The sequence below is a fragment of the Neolamprologus multifasciatus genome, chromosome 13 (assembly GCF_963576455.1).
Source record: "Neolamprologus multifasciatus chromosome 13, fNeoMul1.2, whole genome shotgun sequence".
Classification (NCBI taxonomy): domain Eukaryota; kingdom Metazoa; phylum Chordata; class Actinopteri; order Cichliformes; family Cichlidae; genus Neolamprologus; species Neolamprologus multifasciatus.
Genome location: NC_140451.1, coordinates 9,814,013 through 9,834,058, shown reverse-complemented (window position 1 = coordinate 9,834,058; position 20,046 = coordinate 9,814,013). Strand labels below are relative to the sequence as shown.

The 20,046-nt window shown below is 41.3% G+C and overlaps 3 protein-coding genes across 3 annotated transcripts; 1 reads left to right on the top strand and 2 right to left on the bottom strand.

The window, feature by feature from the left end:
- Positions 1-1,858: 1,858 nt before the first annotated feature.
- eif3s10 (eukaryotic translation initiation factor 3, subunit 10 (theta)) lies at positions 1,859-10,028 on the bottom strand. The gene is made up of 22 exons (XM_085183452.1): positions 9,841-10,028; positions 9,192-9,382; positions 8,964-9,100; positions 8,642-8,805; positions 7,969-8,168; positions 7,589-7,797; positions 7,317-7,488; positions 7,089-7,193; positions 6,861-6,959; positions 6,656-6,772; positions 6,331-6,516; positions 5,787-6,134; positions 5,590-5,694; positions 5,403-5,516; positions 5,180-5,302; positions 4,940-5,093; positions 4,642-4,823; positions 4,449-4,516; positions 3,928-4,355; positions 3,683-3,815; positions 3,362-3,561; positions 1,859-2,723 (listed from the first exon to the last, which is right to left on the bottom strand). Exons 1-22 carry the CDS (start codon positions 9,887-9,889, stop codon positions 2,539-2,541), a joined length of 3,669 nt encoding a protein of 1,222 aa, XP_085039578.1. The 5' UTR covers positions 9,890-10,028; the 3' UTR covers positions 1,859-2,538.
- Positions 10,029-11,058: 1,030 nt separating this feature from the next.
- Positions 11,059-15,637, top strand: dennd10 (DENN domain containing 10). The gene is made up of 10 exons (XM_085183479.1): positions 11,059-11,254; positions 11,340-11,394; positions 11,699-11,895; positions 12,012-12,091; positions 12,174-12,322; positions 13,563-13,674; positions 13,757-13,857; positions 13,990-14,097; positions 14,171-14,265; positions 14,351-15,637. The coding sequence occupies exons 2-10, from the start codon at positions 11,349-11,351 to the stop codon at positions 14,516-14,518; spliced, it is 1,056 nt and encodes a 351-aa protein (XP_085039605.1). The 5' UTR covers positions 11,059-11,254; positions 11,340-11,348; the 3' UTR covers positions 14,519-15,637.
- sfxn4 (sideroflexin 4) lies at positions 15,383-19,766 on the bottom strand. The gene is made up of 14 exons (XM_085183480.1): positions 19,572-19,766; positions 19,409-19,474; positions 19,267-19,323; positions 19,138-19,164; positions 18,954-19,008; positions 17,551-17,576; positions 17,416-17,469; positions 17,204-17,266; positions 16,998-17,072; positions 16,814-16,904; positions 16,277-16,392; positions 16,104-16,189; positions 15,910-16,027; positions 15,383-15,830 (listed from the first exon to the last, which is right to left on the bottom strand). The coding sequence occupies exons 1-14, from the start codon at positions 19,608-19,610 to the stop codon at positions 15,753-15,755; spliced, it is 951 nt and encodes a 316-aa protein (XP_085039606.1). The 5' UTR covers positions 19,611-19,766; the 3' UTR covers positions 15,383-15,752.
- Between the last annotated feature and the right edge of the window lie 280 nt (positions 19,767-20,046).

The window sequence follows — 20,046 nt, the reverse complement described above, 5'->3', positions numbered from 1 at the left end:
TTTCCATATTTTCCTGTTTTCTTTTTGTTTTGTTTATTTATTTATTTGTGACTGGACATTTGTAGAAATTTCTTTTTTTCCGTTGCTGCTTGTTTCCATTTGTCCCGATTCTAGGATCAGCATTAGTATGAGTTCTACACTGACACGCTTACATTTGTGCAGAATGGTTTGTCGGAGACGCAGACGGGCTTAAGCTCAGATTTAGAGGTGTTTCTGCTTTTTTTTTTTTAAATCTAGTGTGCGTGACACGACCCTGAAACAGTCACTGTTCAGTAACACTGATGTGTCGCTGTGTGTTAGCCGGTGAGAGCTGTTTATTAGAGTAGTGTACCTGTGCGAGTGCGACCTGTCACCCCTGCATGCAGATCAGCGGCTGACGGCAGCAGCACGAAGCTGCAGCCATGTCCGCGCACAGCGGGCCTTCACAAAGAAATAATACACACTTGGAGTCCGTGCAGGCTGCTGACAAGTTAACTGATGCATCCCCGAAATGAGAAAATGATGTATTGCCTACCGACAGCCTACGTCCAAATGTTTGGAGATTATTTCATCATCTTATGCCTTTTTTTGTTTTTGTTCATTTTAATTTTAATTTTTTGGCCGCTGCTTGTAAAGCTGATACATGTTTCAAGGAAAGTTTCCAACCAAATACATATAATCAGAATAATTCCACTTATTATTATTATTATTAAATTATTATTATTATTATTATTATTATTATTATTATTATTATTATTATTACTCACATGGAGTTTAGGCTTTGCTCATTTATGCGGTTAAGGGTCCCTGAAATTAAATGTGGCCTATAAAAATATACTGGAGCACTGAATGGGCTTCTCAGCGCTATCAGAGCACCAACATGCCCACACACATACACCACACGCACGATCCATCTTGTTTAAGATGTTAAAAAACACATTCCAGTTTATTATTTTCAATACCTGGAGGAATCTCCCAGAGGTGGATTTTTTTTTTTTTATTCAATTCGCTTATACAGTTCAGATAGAGGCTTTTGGTTTGCATTAAATATCAGCCTATTATTATTACTGTTATTATTATTATTATAACTATATTTATAACTTTTATTATCATCATTATTATTATTATTATTATATTGTAGCTCAAATCGGGGAGTCAAATTCAAAATGCCAACGCAGTTTTGTTGTTAGGACAACAAACCCCCGCCCTGCTGAGGGTGTTTTCTTACTTTACAGCTCCAGCAGCATGTTACTGGTTTTGTAATTGCCTCCTTTCTGACCACCTTCTACTTGTTTATATTTTTCCTGAGTTTTATACCCTCAGTTAACTGATGATCTTAGGCATGAACCAACACGTTTCCCGTTTTCAGATGTAACGCGTCTTCTTTCTGGTGTTTTACCGACCTCTAGTGGTTACAGAAAGAAAGGTTTTACAAAGTTCAGATCGCCAGCGTCGTGCGGTTGTAGCCTCCACAAGCAGTTTTGAATTATTGTTATCTTGTTTGCCAGGCCAGCAGTCTGACCGCTCCTAAATGTTTGGGCATACATGTTTCAGTTTCAGCCTCAAGGTAGCCAAGAAGTTCTGGATTACGATGCACCATGTGTTGTTGTTTATACATTAGCAGTGATACTGCAGTGATGTGGGATTAATTTAGAAACCAGAAACCAAAATCTAAACGAAAAGCTTCATCATGTGCAAGTATCAACATAGTTGCTTTACTCATTTAAATTAAGTATTAAAATGCATTTGCAAGCAGGCTTTATTTCTAAAATGTATGTTCATAAGGTTATCTGTGGCTTTATTGATCTAAACTAGGCGATGCTGAGGACAGCATCCTCTAACACTTTTTTAATATCACATTGAAGACAAAGAACATATCCCTGGTGAGCATTGTCTTTATTAATAAAGGCTTTATCTGTACACATGCAACCTGGTGTGATACCATTGATTGCAGCAAGATAGAAGCACACACTGGATATGAAGCCAGACCATTTCAATACTCTATGCATGCACAAAATGTAAATTCCACTAGTTCTTTAACAGGTTAAAAAGCATCTCATATTAGATGGAAGAGCTGAAATAACTGAAGCAGGTGACAAGATTCCTAGTCACCATCAGCCATTAGAAGAGTTGTAGATCTGTGCCATAACATCTATGCAAGGTACAGTCAATAAAAGAGGCAGTTGGTGGTACACTGAGTTTGCATTGAATATTGTAGCAGGTTCACTGGTTTGCATGTAGGTTGGATTAACTTCACTAAGGTAAGAACATTTCCAACCACTGGGGGTTACAGTAATGCTTCACTGAAACCTAAGTGAACACAAGTTCATTGGTTAACGGTGTTTAGAAGGTGAGGAGTTTCTGGTTCAAAACTGCAGGTCAAAATAAAAATAAAACAAAATCACTTCCCAGGAATCTACATTCTACAAATACTCAAATCAAAGGTATTTTTTGGCCACCAATGAAACACTGTGGCCAACAGAGTAATGTGGTATTTATGATTATTATAATTATTATTATTTTAAATCATTTTTTATTGATTGAGGCATGAGCTGAGGTTCAGCGGCGAACGGTGGTCCAGCCATCATCATCTGTCTCGTTTTTGGTGCGGCGAAGGTTTTCTTTGTCAGTACGCCAGCCCTTCTCTCCATCAGTGTCACGATCACGGTCCCGTCCCGGTTCTCTGTTTCGGTCCCTGTCACGCTCCTCACGTTTATCCTCACCTCCACGACGCCAAGAACCACCTGTGGGGAACAAAGATGTTTTGTAGAAAATATTCCAGCAACGGAAGTTTTTTATGTTTTAACTTTGGAAGATTTGTGTGTCCAAAGTGGATGATTTCTTTAAAAAAAAAAAAAAAAGCTTATGTAGCAGAGCATGTATTAAATGGGTATGCAGTGCCCTCTGCTGGCTGAATAAGTTATCTTCACGTTGAAATTGTTGACAGTCAGAAGATGAGCTCAGTGGATTGAGGATGGAGAGTTGGATCAGGGACACCAGCGTCTACAGCGTTTTAAATCTCTCTCAACTGTGATTACTTTTTATTTGATTTCAGCAAGATAAAAACCATGGTGATGTTGTGCACATCAGTTTTCTTTTACAATCTTGTAACAACAAAAGTGTTTGGGAACAAACCATACTAGTTTTGGAATAAAAATGTTCTCCATTCAAGCTTGATATAGGATTATTATTAATAAAAGCAGAGCTTAAATTATTGGTAAATCTCTGCAGTTTTTTTTTTTAAATTTTTATTTACATTTCATATAGCAATTTTCTGAAACAAAGTTACCATTTGTGCATAAAATAAATTACTTAGATCACACTTAATGAGATCAAACCCAGCAAAGACACTGAAAGCAAGTCTAAAACATGCTCTGCTCACCATCATCAGGATCTCTGGGTGGGCCTCTGTTGTCACGATCATCACGGCGATCTCTATCACGAGGGTCTCTATTGCGGCGATCATCACGGTCACGTCGATCGTCTCGGTCACGTCGATCGTCGCGGTCTGCCTCCTCTCTGCGAGATTCTCTCCAGCTGCTTCCCTCATCAGTACCCCCTCTTCTCCAGATACCATCCTCTCTGTGAACGCACAGTGACACCAATTAGAAACTCTGCCAACAACTACCTGAAAAGCAAATTGTCACATCCTCCGCGGTGCTACGAATAACTCAGCATACAGGCATAGATCTATTAGCCCCACCTGTTTGGACGACGGTCTCTGTTGCGGTCGCTGGATCTTTCGTCTCCTTCGCCATCCTCTCCATCATCATGGGAGCCACTCCGGGGAGGTCCCCAGCTCTCCTCTCTGGCCTTCTCTCGCTCACGCCAGCCCCCTATATCAGAGGCGTTCATTATCATAATTTTATTAAGACTTGACATTTAGGCACAGACCAGCTGCCTGGCTGTTGGATAACAAGACTGATAGCCAATTGGCTACAGACTTACCAGGTCGGCCCAGTGGTTTCCAGGGTTTGGCGTCATCACCACCACGACGTGGCCCATCATCCATACCTCTCCTTCCAACTCGGTCATCATCTCCTCTTCTGGGGCCCCAGTCGTCATCAGCTCCACGCCTGGGTCCCCTGGAGTCATCCATGCCTCTACGAGGACCCCTGTCATCATCAAAGCCACGTCTAGGACCACGGTCGTCATCTCCACCACGCCTTGGACCACGATCATCGTCGAAACCTCTGCGTGGACCACGGTCATCATCCAACCCTCTGCGAACAGGGCGGTCTTCATCGTCACCACGGCGTGGGCCTCTTTCATCATCAAAGACCCTACGGGGACCTCTGTCCTCTCCGCTTCTACGAGGACCATCTCGTCTGAAAGGTAACTCTTTCTCCTCCTTGTCATCGTCCTGTCTCCAAGTCCTAGGGAGCACACAGTTGTTGTTAGAGAAGCCATTCCTAGCTGAGTCGACATTACAAGAAGAAAAGCAGGAACTAAGTGTTAGTGACACACACCTGTCTGGTGCAGGACGACGCCACTCTGAATCCCCACCTTCTGTGCGTCGTCTCCATCCTCCCTCCTCCTTTTAACAGAATCACATGATACTTCAAGATTACTCAAAGTCCTGTAGACCATATTATCCTTACACAGCCCATCCCAGCCATCTTGGGGTAAGCAAAAGCAACTTATTAGAAAACACATCCAAACCTTTGGCTTCTCCTCCTGTGGGACCCTTCTCTCCTCCTCACGGCGTCGTTCTCGCTCCTCAATCTCCTGCTGACGAAGACGCTGCTTCCGCTCTTGCTCCTCAAGCTTTCGTAGACGCTCCTGGTACTCCCTCTCCTCCTCCTCTCGCTGCTCTTGTTCCAGGCGTTCACGCTCTTCACGCTCTATTTACAAAAAAATAAAAAAATAAATCCTTCCTGGTTCTCTGTGGAATATGAGCTCCTGTCCTAACTTTGAGGACAGGTTGGATCACGGATTCGACTGGAAAAATTGTACAAACCTTTCTTGAGCTGCTCCTCATGAATACGCTGTGCCTCTTCTTCTTTTTCCCGGTAGTAAGCATTACGCCTGTCCTCTTTGCGCTGTCTCTTTCTGTCTTCCAGGCGCTTCTTCCTTTCCTCTATCAAGCGCTCTTGGAAAGCCTTCAGTTTTTCCTTTAAAAGGCACAGAAGTGAAGCTGAAAGCACTGCTTCAGTCCTCATAGTCAGCTAATGCTCAGAGATTGACTAAGCAGTCTTACCTCATAAATGAAGCTACGAGCAGCTGTTATTTTGGACAGGAAGTTCTCTTTGTCCTCCATCATCCTGGACATGCGCTTCTTGTGCTCCAGAGCCTTCTCCCGTTCAACTTTCATGGTACTAATCTACATAAAGAGAAGAACAACTTGTTACATTCCAGATGCTCAGATTTTTTACAATTGTTTTTATCTCTTTATGTAAAGCGCTTATTTCCTGCCCACTTACCCTCTCCTCCTCCTGGAGCTCCCACAGTTCCATATCCTTGACACGCTGCTCCTCATAAGCTTTTTTGATCAGGGGAATCTCCTCAAGACGCTTTGCCCTCTCAAAATAGTCAATCTGAAGAGAAATAAAACTTAGGGCCCAGTACATATTTAAGTTATCAATACTTTTACTGATTTAATACCATTACCTTTTTCTCCTGGTTCTTCAGACGCTCCTGAAGTTCTTTCTTCTCCTTCTCCAGCTGCTCCACCTGTTTAGCCATGATGAAGTCAGGGTCCAGTTCTTCCAGGTCCTGCAACAAAATCAGTTTGTTAGATCTACATTAAAAATGTAATCCATGTGAAATTTACCCAGATCAAGTTGATTATGGCGACATTTCATCACCTCAATGTCGATATCCTTGAAAGCCTTTGCTCCAAGTTCAGTCTTCTTGATCTGCTCCAAGCGCTCACGGGCATTCTTCTTCTTGATCTGCTTGTGCTCCTCCATGATGCGCTCCTTCTCCCTTTCCTTGGCCTCCTGCCGCAGACGCTCCTCCTCTGCCTTGCGAACCTTCTGCATCTCAGCCTCCCGCTGTTCTAGCTCCTCCTTCTCACGCTGAATGTTTAAGCTCTCCAGACGCTCCTTACGCTCTTCGATGGTCTGTCTACGAGCCAGGATGCGCTGGTGATCCTTGCGGGCATTTTTCAGGTAGGCAGCGATGGCTTGTTGGTTGTGCTCCTCTCGCTCTTGCTGAGAAAGAAAAATTAAAAAATAAATAAATAAATAAGATGCACTTGAATTCAAACAAAGGCACAACATCAGTAATGTTTTAAATATAACATGAAAAATACAGTTGCTCTATGTACATTAATAAGGTTGGGGGGGGGGGGAGCGCTGTATATTAGGTGCCTCTGGTCACTGTGTATCAGTTAGAGGTTGAACTCACCAGGATGGAGGCAGGCTTGATGACCTGTATGGCTTTAGCCAAAGATGCAGACATGGCAGTGAGCTGGTTCCTTATCTGCTCTGACGGCATGTTCTGCAGGAAAGGTCCAACAGGAGCATCCTCTTTGGTCGAGTAGTTCAGATCAGAGCCGAAGCTCAGAGTTTTAGAGGTGTGGTCTATTCTGACCTACAAGACAAAAAGAAATGTTAGATAATCTACAAAAATGCAGCATGTTACTTCAGTAATAGCTCACATCCCTGTTTCTGGACCATCAGTAATGTTAGCGTGTAAAAAACGACATCATCTCTACCAATGTGAATCTTACCTGCAGATCACAATGCCGTGCAGCATCTACAATGGAGCGCTCCAGCTGGAAGGCGTCCACAAATGGAACCAGAGAGGCCAGACGACTGAACTCGATGCTTTGATAGATCTGTGCAACCTAAAATTTTAAAAATGAAGACAATTACACCCATTTCAGGGTAGAAGTGATTTAGAAAAAAAAGATTAACCAGAAGAGAGAGGATTACCTGTTGCAAGAGCCTCAGGATGGTGTTACTCTGCAGATGTGGGACATACTGCTGAAGATCAGGTTCCTTCTCAGCCTGATCTCTCACCCAGTTTAACACCTAGAAGAGTAGCAACAACAAATGTTAATTAAATTAATAAACTTCAAGCTGTATGTAAGAAAATGAACTGAACGACAGCTCCTTTTAATGATTACGTCTGCTGCTGCCACATGAAGCTGGACAGTTTACCTTGGTCACTCTCCCGCTCAGCTTCAGAGGATGAAAGTCGACCTCAAGCCAGTTGTAAAGTTCTTTCACATCAGGTACAACATACTGCAGCAAGTTAAATCTCACCTAAAACGCAAAAATCATACATTTGACAAAAAATTAAAAACAAATTAAAGAACAGATATAAACAAAAACATTATATTCTTAAAAGGGTGTGAAAATTTCTCTCTTCTTGAGCACATAGTGTACCATATCATTAATGAGACTTTGGCGGGTTGGTGGAGACTGCAGGGCCAGGAGGGTAGCTAGCCTTCGGTGTTTCTCAACAATGATGCCATCCATGTCAAGCAAGCGAGCAATATCGGTACGCTCAGGGGTGATGGGAATAGACAGCGTAGCCAGGAGGACTCGGGTAGACATCCTGAAAATTGAAAGTAAATTTTAATACATATTTGGTCATGATCAAATTTAAAAAACAAACAAACACTGGTGCATTTATCCACAAGGAATTAATGGAATACCGCTGCATCTCCTCTTGGGTCAGATTCTTTCGCATCTCCCTGGACAGATGATAGAGCCGGTGAAGTGTGCAGGCATGGAAGAGAGCGTTTCCAGATTTCCAGAATACAGTAGACACTTTGTTGTAGTAGTTGGCCATCAGCTGTGGTTTGGGAGGCTTCTTGGAAAGAGCAAACAGGCCGTGGATGTCCTCAACAGCCTTGAATGCTTCCTGAGAGGAAAAAGAATAATTGCATTAGTACCATTAATTTTACATTCACCATGTTTCAAAGCTACTATAATATTATACATTGCCAGCTGTACATTACAGCATCCCACAACAGTGGAGGCAACCGATCTGAAAATGCTTGTGTAGTTGTTGAAGAGTGTTAGGTAGACTAACCTGCCACAGCTCCATGCTTATGGCGCTGTCCAGCTGCACCAGACGTGTCTCCAGGTGCATGGACTGACTTTCAGGGTTGTTCAGATTGATGGCAGTGCTCTGGTTGTGATGCCGCTGGATCTGACCCAGATGCATGCGCAGGTTGTCACAGAGCTTACGAAATTCTGCCTTGCGGGTGTACTGAAGGCAAAACTTGAATGCTGCAGGGAAGGTAGGAAGATAGAGAATTTAGAGCCCCGTACTTAAAGGTTTTAACTGTAAAAATGTTTGCAGTTGCAAAACTATTCAGTTATTTAATATTACTAGTAACAACGACAATAACTGTTCACTTTAACAATTAATTTAATCTGTTACATTATATCTTATTACATCACATTGCTTTGCGTAACTACTGTAATACCTTGAGAATTAGCTAATCCTAGACTCACAGCAAACAGACTTGAAATACATTTCTGAATAATAATTAAATGACTTCATTGGGAAAGATTTTTGTTTTATAAAACATCCTATACATGCATTGGTGTTAATTAACATCCATATACAGAAATCGATTAAAAATACAAAAACTTTATATTAAGATGATAGTAAGCAGCCTGGTATATTGACTTAGGACTATAACATGACGACATGAAAACAGACAGTATTTAAAAAGTAATTTGATGCATGTCCCTACCTTGCTGTGCAATGTCATGGTATAGACGCTCCACCTTGGAGTTGTTTCTTAGCAGGTCAAGGCACTGGCGGTAGGACTCCCACAAGAACTTCACCCACGGAGTGAGGAGCAGGCGATCAGTACGATCCTGAGTGTCCTCTCCACTCACAGCACTCAGGAGCACGCTAAAATCAAAGCAAGTTCCACATTAGTCCAGTTTATTTATTTAATTGAAAAAAAAACAAATCAAAATTGTAAGTTAAATCAAATACCAGCCCTAAGAAATGAATTAAGTCATTTGTTAAACAGCTGATTTACTCTATAAAAACTTAAGCAGCATCACCTTTCTGGGGTCTGGATGTTATCCAGATCTTCGATGTCCAGGACCATTTGCTGGGACTCCTCCTTGGCTGTCTCAGTCTTCTCCTCTGCCAGCTTCAGGTAGGCCCTAACCACATCCTCCAAAGACTTGATGTTCACCTGGAAACAGAAAGCGCTTACATTTAGACTAAGCTGCTATTTTGCATAAATTATTCTGTGTGTGCAAAAATCACAGATTTTTCTTGCAGACCTGCTGGCAGATGTTTTTGTACTGGTAGAGACCCTCCTTGGCCAGATGACTCTTGCGAAGATCGACGCAGAGCTCCAGATATTTGAGCATAATGGGCTCGTGGATCTTCTGCCATGTTCGGTGTTTCTTGCTTTTGATGACATCGTACAAGACATCCAAGGCCGGCTGCTTCTTGCCAACCTCAAGAAATTCTGCGCAAACACGTTAAAATAATATAAGTCAACAATAAAGGCGTCAAGTCCCGCGTCATTAAAAAATGCAAACGCTTCACACACCGTGACTAGCTAGAGCCGGCTGATTAGGCCGCTGTTGGTGCGTCGTGATAGTAGGATCTACTTACAGCACCGTTTCCCAGGCAGCGTTAACAACACCGTAAAGCTACTCGGAAGGTTAACAGCTCTCTGGCAGTCACTTTTCTAAAAAAAAGTCTTTCTTTTGTAATTAAAAAAAACTGCGTAGACTGTTGGCTACATACCAACGTAGCTTCACAATTTCGATATGGCTTCCCCGCCATCCGGCTAGCGTTAGCAGTTAGCCCGGCCGGCTAACAACAACGAGTCACCAACGGCTAATGCCAGCTAACCCTTCGCCCAGTAGTTAGCATGGATGTGGCCCATCTGTTAAAACACGAAGCCGTTTGTATACTCACCGTTCGCTCGTTTCAGAGCATTCTCTGGCCGCTGAAAATACGCCGGCATGTCGATGACCTTTTAGCAAAGCTCAAAATTGGTTGACTTGGATTAATTTTAAGAAATTTTACCAGTCCATCAAAGCCACGCACTCACCCTGTGCAACGGTGCTGGCTGAGAAAGGAACAACCTCGTGAGTGGCCTTGGTAGGGTTGCCAGTTGCGTCACGTGTTATCCCTCCCCCCAATCCCACACTGTGTGCGCCGCATCTGTGTGGCGGTGAAAGGAAATAAAGACACTGAATACAACGTACAGTTCAGCGTATCCGCGTAGTGTTGTTATTATTTTATTTCTTCTCTTTTCACATCTTGTAGACCTTTTTGGATATGCAAACACATAAGACTTTAGTTGATAAATGATTCAGTTGGCTGTGGCACGTTTTCAGTAACGGAAATATGATCATTAAAATGATACAGTTTAAAAAGGGAAATAACTTGTAACTCTTGTGCTTTTATGAAAGTTTCTATAGCGTTAGCACCAGTGGCCGTCTGAAGTCACTGGTACATTTTAGAACGTAGAATAGCAATGCAAAATCTAAACTTCCCAAGTGAGGGCTTTAATCAAACCTGGCAACTCTGATGGTACAAGGTTCCCGTATGTGCTCCCCCCAATGGTACCTTCAAGTACTATTCAGAAAAACATTAACTCAAAAAAGATCAATTCAATCAATGCGGATATGATCAAAGAAGAGTGTGAAATAAGATAAGATAGAGCCCAGCTTATCCACAAAGTTCGTAAATTCCCGTGCATAGGTAGCAAAGAGTAAACACAACCAATAAAACCATGAAACAATAGCTAAACAAAGTCAAATAACTCAGTAAAACAGAATATGACTAAATTAAAAGTAGCTCTATAAGTAACATAAAAAAATTATAATTTAAAGCTAAATAGAACACAATTATTAGCTGTATAAATATAATCATTATGTTACAGTACAGAATGAAATCTTAAAAGCAATCTTGATTTTATTTTGACTGTTTTACTTTCAAAAACATATATCTGTGCTACAGATTACGTGCAAGCGCAGACTTTTCTATCACATCATAATGTGAAATGCTAAGGGTTCATAAAATTTCAAATTTATATTTTTCTGCCGTCCGTGAATATTACTTGCATTTTGTAAGCTACCATGAACGCACCGTTACGGCTGCTGTGATTGGCTGTGAGCTGCGTAGCTCCTCCCTGCACAGCCCTCCTGTCCCGGAAGAGGGAAGCAGCTTCGCAGAGAGAGAGAGAGAGGGGGGGGGGGAATGTTTGTTGACAGCAGCAGAAATCTTCTGAATCAGACTGCTGGCAAGTTTTAGCCCACTTTCTGTCCCATTAAACCCATCCAGCATCGCTCTCTGGTATTCTGATCTCGCATGAACTCTCAAGGTAACTTTCCTGTTACAACTATGTCCGCAGAAGAAGACGCCCGGTGGCTGCTCTCCAGTTAACTTGTCCTTATGAACTGTTTCAGGTATGGAATATGGCAACGACTGAAACGCAGCTTATGTTAAGCGTGGGATTAATCGGTAAGTTTCGGTTAGGAAGTCGTTCTTTTGTCCTTTTTTTTTTTCAAGCGAAGTCGGCGTCTCAGATCCGCTGAACATGCAGGACAATCACATGATACTATTGTGATCCGAGAATGTCCCCTCACTGGTTTATTGCTCCTGCATGTTCAACCTGAATGGCTCTGGATGGGTTCCTGAGCGCCTCCAGTAACCTTGTTATTGGTAGTGATGCTCTTAGAAGACCCTGAAAGTCCAGTCTGAATGCATTTCTTTCTCCTGATATGCTAAATGTTGCTACATGTTGCTTTTATTTCCCCTCCTTCAGAGAAAGATGTGAATGGAGACACTTTGTGGGTGTGGTGCTATCCATCTGTGGGCGACGAACTAAGGGAAGTCCTGCTCAGCAAGTGCTGCCTGACACACGATGGCCGTGACTTTCACACCTTTGTGTTTGGTCAGTTCTCCCGTACCTGGTATTACATTACTACAATGGAAGTACAGGAGCCGACAGCACTAAACAAGGTAAGGTGTCTTTATCCAGGCATTAGCCTCATCCTTTTTGTCACATTTAATATCTCCATAGATGATATATATAATAGATGAGCATTTCTTTAATGTCTCTCTTTCTCTTCGTCAAGGTCACTCATTTTTCAGTAGTTGTTACAGCAAAAGACTTCAACCCTGAGAAATATGCTGCACTCAGTAGAATACTCTGCAGGTGACAGTCTTTATGAATACGAAGCATCACCTTATGTCTTTGTGCTTTGGGCTGAACTCACAAAGTTACATTTATTTCTCAGGATGTATGTCAAACACGGAAGTCCGGTGAAAATGATGGAAGCCTACATCACCGTCCTCACCAAAGGAATCTGTCAAAGCGACGAAAACGGCTCGTTTCTCATTAAGGACTACGATGTTCGGAAAGCCTACTTGGCAGGTTCAGTCAAAGGTAGGACTTCACATTTGTAAAGAGGAACACACATAAAAATACTGAACACCTTTCCCGGACTTTCCTGTGTACACGAATCTGCTATTTAAGATTTTTGTTATTTGTTTCATTTGTTTTATTGTGACCAAACACGGTTTGAACTTTTTAAAAGCAAAGAATTCATGCTTTTTAGCTCTTATTAGAAACCCTTGCTGTTACTGGAGGTTTTTAGGAAGTAAAAAAAAAGAAAAATCCAGTGTTAACACATCAGGGTCAGCTGATATTTCACATGAAAATGAAAGTTTTCTTACAACCTTATGCAGTCCTGAGAAAATCTAATAAACTTACCGCTTTAATAAGAGGGGGGTACCCAGGTGCTGCTAATCAAATGTACTTGATTAACTTATCATTGTTAAGTGTGAGAACCTCTATAAAAGCAGAAGTTTTGTCAGTTTGCTGGTCTGGAGCATTGAGGCGTGTGTTAACACAATACCACAATCCTTCCAGAAGTGCACGTTACAGTCACTGAGTCGACCAGAATTCCCCTGTATACCAAAGAGGCCCATGTGTCTGATAGCTGAAGTTTTCCTTAAAAGAGCTGTGCATAAATGACTGACTGTAAAACGTCAATGAAACGTCAGTGGCCCAGTCTTCTTTATGTTGTAAAGAAGACTGGGCCACAATGCCTCTAGTGTTGTTAGAGACTGACGAAATCGGAGAGAAAATTATGAGTTTATGTTATTGTTGTTTAAAGTGGTCGCACAAGCTACCGAATGATGAGGTATACTTAATCACGTCTCCACATAGTCTCGTGAAAAAGTTTTTTACACGGGCATATACATATATAGTGAGATATACTTTAAATGGAAAATGGTTGTCGTTTATTAACTTTGAAGTTATAACTGTTTGCTCAGCTGTGATGCTACTCTGCTACTCGTGCAGCAGATGGTGCTCAGCGTGCCGGAAACAATGGAGCCAGAGTCATAATCATGGAGAAAATACACGATAGCTGCTTGAGATATCAAGCAACAGTTTTTGCATTAAGTAGTGTAAAAAATATGGGATAACAATAAATGAATTGCTGGGGACGGCAGGAAAACATTATGCAAACGCAGTTTGGCATCTAGGTAATTATTATATCCATTTTTAATTGATGTACAGCTTTTTTAAATTAATTCATTGAACATTTTAAAATGTTAGCTGTTAGTGGAAAAAGTCACAAGATCTCAAATCTTCGACCATGTTTCTGCTCTTGTCTCAGATGTGGTGTCTCAGTTCGGAATGGAGACCATCATCCTGTATACAGCCTTGATGCTGAAGAAGCGGATTGTTGTCCATCACCCTCGGATTGAGGCGTTGTTGGAGTTCACGAGGTGAATTTAAGACTTTCATAATCATTTCATAGTGGACATAATTGTGTTGTGTGGGTAACTCTTTTGTCTGTTTGTCTCTCAGAGTTCTGCCGGCTCTCGTGTGGCACAGGAAAGACTGGTCCATCCTCCACCCGTACATCCACCTGAGTGATGCTGAACTGGAGGATTTAAAGAAATGCCCCGGTGAGGCTGCCTACTGGTTTATCTGTGTAATTAACAGAAAACTCATCACGCAGCTTAGCAACTATCTGCACTGCCATGACTGGGGTGAATGGGTGAATTATTAATGCTCCAATATGTTTGCTTCCTCCACAGGATACATAGCAGGGTTTGTAAATCCGGAAGTGAGCAACAGAACGGATTTGTTTGATGTGTTTGTGAACCTCCCAGACAGCACCATCACAGTATCCCAGAGTGCTAAAGGTACCATGTGTTCAAAGAGAGAGCAATATGTTGCTTTGATTCTCTCAGACTGATGCTGAGTCTCTCACAACAGAAGCCATGGCTATGGGGAAGTTGCACAAGGACATCGGCCAACTCATCGTGCAGTCTGCGGAGGACGCAGAGAAGTCAGACAGTCAGGTGATCAAGGTAAGAACGTAGTTAAAAACACCGGACAGGAAAGCGCCAGCTGTAAGAAACCTAGTCTTAAATCTAATGTGCCCTTCATCTGCAGGACATTTCTGTCAAGACTAAAGAGATCCTCGCTAACCTGGTTGCTCTTGCTGATGAGTGTGAAGACTCTAAAATCACACTGGAAGGTTTAAAGCAGCGTCATTTCCCTCCAGCGACGGAGAACTTCCTCTTTCATTTGGCGGCTGCAGAGCAGCTCTTGAGGATATAAAGCTGTTTTCAAACACTCTACTGCAGGTTACCATCTGCAGCATGGACTCACTGTTGGGATCATTACGGTTTTTGTTTTTTTAAATGGCACACTGTTAATACAAGGAAGAAAAGTGTCCCTAGCATCAGATTTTATGGTGCTTATCTAATCCATCAGGGGACTCACACACCAATAATGGGAGCAATGAAAGGATTAGTTTGGTGATAATTAAGGTTTTTTAGCAGAAACTAAATTAATCTGCAGCTCAAGTTATTAAAAATATCAACACACAATGTGAACAGACTGGCTGCTGCCTGAGTGACCTCAGTGCACAGCTGCTTGAGTTTTTGTGTAATCTGAAACGATGGTCTTTATGTCGCATTTGCTGAAAATGTAAAACAATGCAAGTTTTATCCCTTAACAGTAACAGGTATGAGGGGAAAAGCGCCGCAGCTGTTGACTTGGAGTTTGTAGAGCAGAAACAACAAGCAGTGATTTTCCATCAGAGCGTTTTCCCACACGTTGGCTTCCTGTTCACGGTGCAACGCAGCAACTCCAAACGTCACAAAGCTTGTTCGTGGCTGGGTACTCACTTTGTACTGTCACATGTGTGTGCAGGTTTTGCAATTACCGATTTAGCTGATAGAAACTTTGCTGTGCGGGGAAATCAGATTACAAGTGTAGCAGACACTGCACAACTTGTAGATTCTTTTGTTTTTTTCCTTTTAAAGGAATGTCACATTTTCTATTTTGCTAACAGCATTAGCGCCGCGCACAGCTGAAACAGAAGTAAACTGTTGTGCGTTGGGGATTTTTCAGAGTTGTACTAATAGCTTCCACTTCAGTCTTGAGCTGATTAAATAACGATTAATGCTTCCATGCCCACACTGACTCACTTGTATTTAATTACACGTCTTATTTTCCAAGCTCTTTTTTTTCTCCACTCTTCTAAATCAGTGTCGTTAGCGCCATTGTTGTACGGTTGAATCCATTTTTCACCACATTGCAGTATTTCAGGTGACGGTAACACATAGGCTCGTGCAACTTTGAAAATATATTTTCATGAAAATGTGTAATATTTGCTATATCTATAAATCCAACTAATACTCAAAGTGAAATAAATTTCTATCAGAAAGTAAACTGTTGCTTGAAATAAACTCTTTATTTTGGGGTGTGGGGGTTGTTCCTGTCATGCTCTCTGCAGTTTGTGGAACATGTGTCAGTGGATTGTGTGTCTTCTATCTAAAGCTGCTTTTCAGAGTCCTCTGTGGTAGAATAAATGTCTCCCAACTGCTGCAGCCTGCAGCTCCTCCTCCAACTGCTCCCTCTTTATCTGCAAAACAAGGTCAGTGTCAGCTAAGTTCAAGAAAGCAAAACAAAACCTGAGAGCAGAGAAGGACCTCGACCCTTACCGTTCCCAGCTGTGGAAAGAGACTGAATGAAACAGGAATCATCAGGCCAAGGACGAGCGCGGTGCTTATGTGTCGGAGAGGAGCGACAAGCAGAGAGTTCCTCTGGAAAGGTCTCACCCTGTAAAGAAAAATCTATTCGGTCGAACCTGATTTTCTTCGGAGGGTGTTAAAGACGGCTTTAACAAAAGGCTGACCTTTTCATGAGTAGCACCAGCAGATTAGGAATGGCGGCGGTCATACCAAACAGTGCCGCTCTTGACAAGGCAGTCTCCCACACAGCCTTACGAAAAAGGAAAGATCTTTAGTACATCAAGATTTCACTGAAATTACTGATTTCTTTCTCTTTTTTTTTTAAATTTAAAAATACCTTTTCTCCTGCTGCTTTGGACATGCCAACAGGATTTCCATTGTGATCAAACACTTGGATGCCAGTTTCTGACTCCTCACTTCTGACAGTTAACACATTGAAGAAGGCCAGAGTAGCTGAGGAGAGTAAAACAACATTACAGAGCTGAAAGTATGCTAGTTCATTTGCTCTTTTAGGGTACCAATAGGCTCAGGCTTCATTTTTTTCCTATTATCCCCAATATGGTCTTCCCAGGCAAATATGTGAGCTCATACCACCTGCTATGAAACCTTCATTTGGCAAGAGGAAGCCAATCAGGATAAGAAGAAAATTACTTTAAAAGCAGAGCAGCTTGTTTCAGACAGAGGGTCTGCACCAAAGCGTAAAATACATAAGGATTATTCTGAACTGTAAATCATGCAAAGCTACTCTAGTAGAAAACCTAAAATGCAAACTTTAAATACAGTGTCTGCATTGGGATGATTTCTACTGTATGAGTCTCCACAATACTATTTATGCAGTAAGCACAGCGGCTTGTATTCAGCACACAGAACTTACCTGAGAGAGGGATTGGTAATATTGACCTAAAGAAAGTCTGCACTGCTGAGCTTCTTAAACCTAGTCTGTTGATAAAAATCTGAGGGAGGGCCTGAAACAGAAGATACAAAGTAACAATGACTGAAAAACCAAAAGTTTACTTGAGGCATTACGGTTACGATTTCCATAATCAAAATGCACACACCCCTGCACATGTTGTATAGGAGACTGTACCAGTGATCAACAGAAGCTGCTTCAGAGAAATGTTGTACCCCTGGTGCTGAGAGATAAGTGCAGAAACAGAGGGAGGGCTCGAGATTAGAGAAAAGACACTTTAAAAAAAATGATTAAGCTATTTGATCACACAATCAGCTCATAAATGAAAATATAGGCCTGATCTAAACACTTTACCTGCTCTGATGAAGAATTTCTGTTTGCATAACTGAACCCAGCACTGTAACTCTGCAGTAGAAACTGAAAGAGTGCAGTGGAATATTTGCCATTAGTTACTTTGTTCATGTCTAATATATATATATATATATATATATATATATATATATATATATATATATATATATATATATATATATATATCAATCAATCTGATCAATATGCTTTGTTACCTGCCAAAACAGAGCAGGTTTCACAGTGCTGTGTGGCAAAAGACTGGCAACAACCTGTGAAATTAAATAAATAAACTTCCTTTTGAAAAAAGAAAAAAAATATATATAAATATAAATAAAGGAGTAGACACCTACCAAAGGTCCTGATATAGGAAGAAATGCTGAAAAGAAGCAGGTGGACATAAACTCATCAGAATCTCCTGTAAAGCTCTTTCAGCGATATACAGCACTGTGCAAAAGTCTTGAGGCGCACCTTGTTTGTGTTTTAAAAAAAATATTTTTATTGTAAGGAGACAGTTTATTTTATTATTTAGAAGTGTTTTAAGTGCTTTTGAGGAATAGTTCTGCAGGCTTTCTAAACGTCTTTCAAAGTTTTTCTTTGGACATCAGCTGCTTTTACACTCATTTTCTGTTCTTTCGTTGTACCATTTTCAGAGGACTGTGTTCTGAATCATTCAAGCATAAAAGGACATTTAACTTAAGGGATGAACGATTGTTATGTGCAGACACAACAGACAGTCAAAACAACTACAGCAGACGAGGAGTACCTGAAAGGCATGAAAAAAATAAAAATATATAATATAAATAAAATCCTTAGACCTGACACAGGAGCTGAGAGATGGATCTGACCTTTCAGTGGACCCATCTACTGCTCACCAAAGCCTCATCAGAAATGGTCTCAATGAGAGTTGGCTGTCAGGAAGCCATTATTAAGAAGGGGGAAACATGGGGATAAGACTGGAGTTCATTTGAGTTCCACCTTACAAACACACTGCTAGTGCAGTGCAGCATACTTGGATAGAAAAAACACACAGTGGAACGCTATTGGTCATGGATTGGCCTCCCCAGAGCCTGGACCTCAACATTATTGAAGCAGTGTGGGATCATCTTGACAGAGAACAGAAGAAAAGGCAGCCAACATCCAAAGAAGAGCTTTGAATGTCCTTCATGAAGCCTGGAGAACTATTCCTGAAGACTACTTAAAGAAATCACAAGAAAGCTGCATGTTTTGAAATATTGTTGCATTCATTCCCCTTTTTCATTGCACAATATATAGATATGGACTGCTATTGTGCCCATTTACTTGGATTAAATGAAAGCTACCAGGGTAGCTTTCATTTAATTCACAGACATAATGGACCCTGGTGCAGCCCATCAATCTGACACAGGTTACTTTCATCCCATTCCTCCCCCTTCTTAAGCTCCTTTTCTTCTACCTGATCACACAGGTTACTTAAATATATGTTATAGATGTTAACCTTGTTATTTGAAACTTTATCTCATATGACATGACCAAAGTTTTTCTTTGGAGATAAAATATGGAAAAGTCTAACAGGTCTATTTTAATGCTTCAGGAATACACATGGGAAAAAACCCAGCTGATTGCTGTTTGAACTTACAGGTGTTTATCTGGAAAACCTGCAGCCTTTGTAGCATCTTTAACAACCGTTTAAATCTTTGTTATCACACATATGAACTGATCACACTGCAAATGTATGTATGGAAACTTGTAAACAACACTTGTAAAAGTCTGTTACCTGGCGGCCGAAAAATTAGGGGAAGAGCAGCCCCAGAATCAGGGTGGACAGATGACTGTGGAGACAAAGTGGTCATCCTCCTTTAAATCACATCTGCACAACATAGCTCCTTCCACTTAACAATACTTTAATAAGACTGATAGCGAGGAAATCTTAATTTAGGGTCATTTCTTGCAAGACTTACAAGTGAGATGGTCAGTGCAGCTTCATCCTAGTAGAGAAAATGAAAGAAAGAGAAGTAAAACAACCACAGCAGGTTCACAGTGTTGTGTACGTGACCACTGTGCACTCAGATCCTTCAACATAATCTGACCTTTTCATTTAATTTTTCTCCGCTTCCAAGGAGAGAGTGAGCCTTTTGTATCTCAGGCTGCGGAGAGCAGAATCACAAGGTAAACATCAGGTATTTTCCACTCATCCCATAATATCGAATCACTGCAGTGGTTGCTACTCACGTCAGATGAGAGCAGGAGGGTTGGATTAAGGAGATTAACCCAGATCTTGAGTCGACGGAGGAAAGACTGTAAAACAGGAAAAGTGTAGTCATGAAAAAGCGTGAGAGAAACTAATTCCATGGTAACTGTGAGAGGTGATGCTATGCATGCTGTGCACCGTTACCTGTCCCTCTGCTTTCCAGTACAACAGGTTAGGATCCATTAGAACAACGAGTACATTCACGTTTCATAAATTAAATCACTCACAGTGACACTAATACACTACATGGCCTACAAGCATGCATTTCTCATGCTTTTGAGGTCAACTTCTAATTAGACTCGACTTCCGCCACCAGTCACGTGTTCGCAGAGGTTTATGCTACATTCAGGGATATCTGATATATCAGGCGTCGCGTTTTTAGTTTTGTTTTACTTCCTAGTGGCTTTCTGCTCAGCGTGTTCAACAGAAACCACAACAACCAATTTAGCATTTTTACGGTCAAACAAACACAATTTAAATTAAAAAGAAAAAAATATCAGCTTCGTGTTTCGCTCACTTAAAATATTTTTGTCTCAATATTACGAGCTGTACCTGAAGGTACCGTGACTTTAACATTTTCTTTATGCGCCATAATTTGTCACAAAATACGTTTTATGGT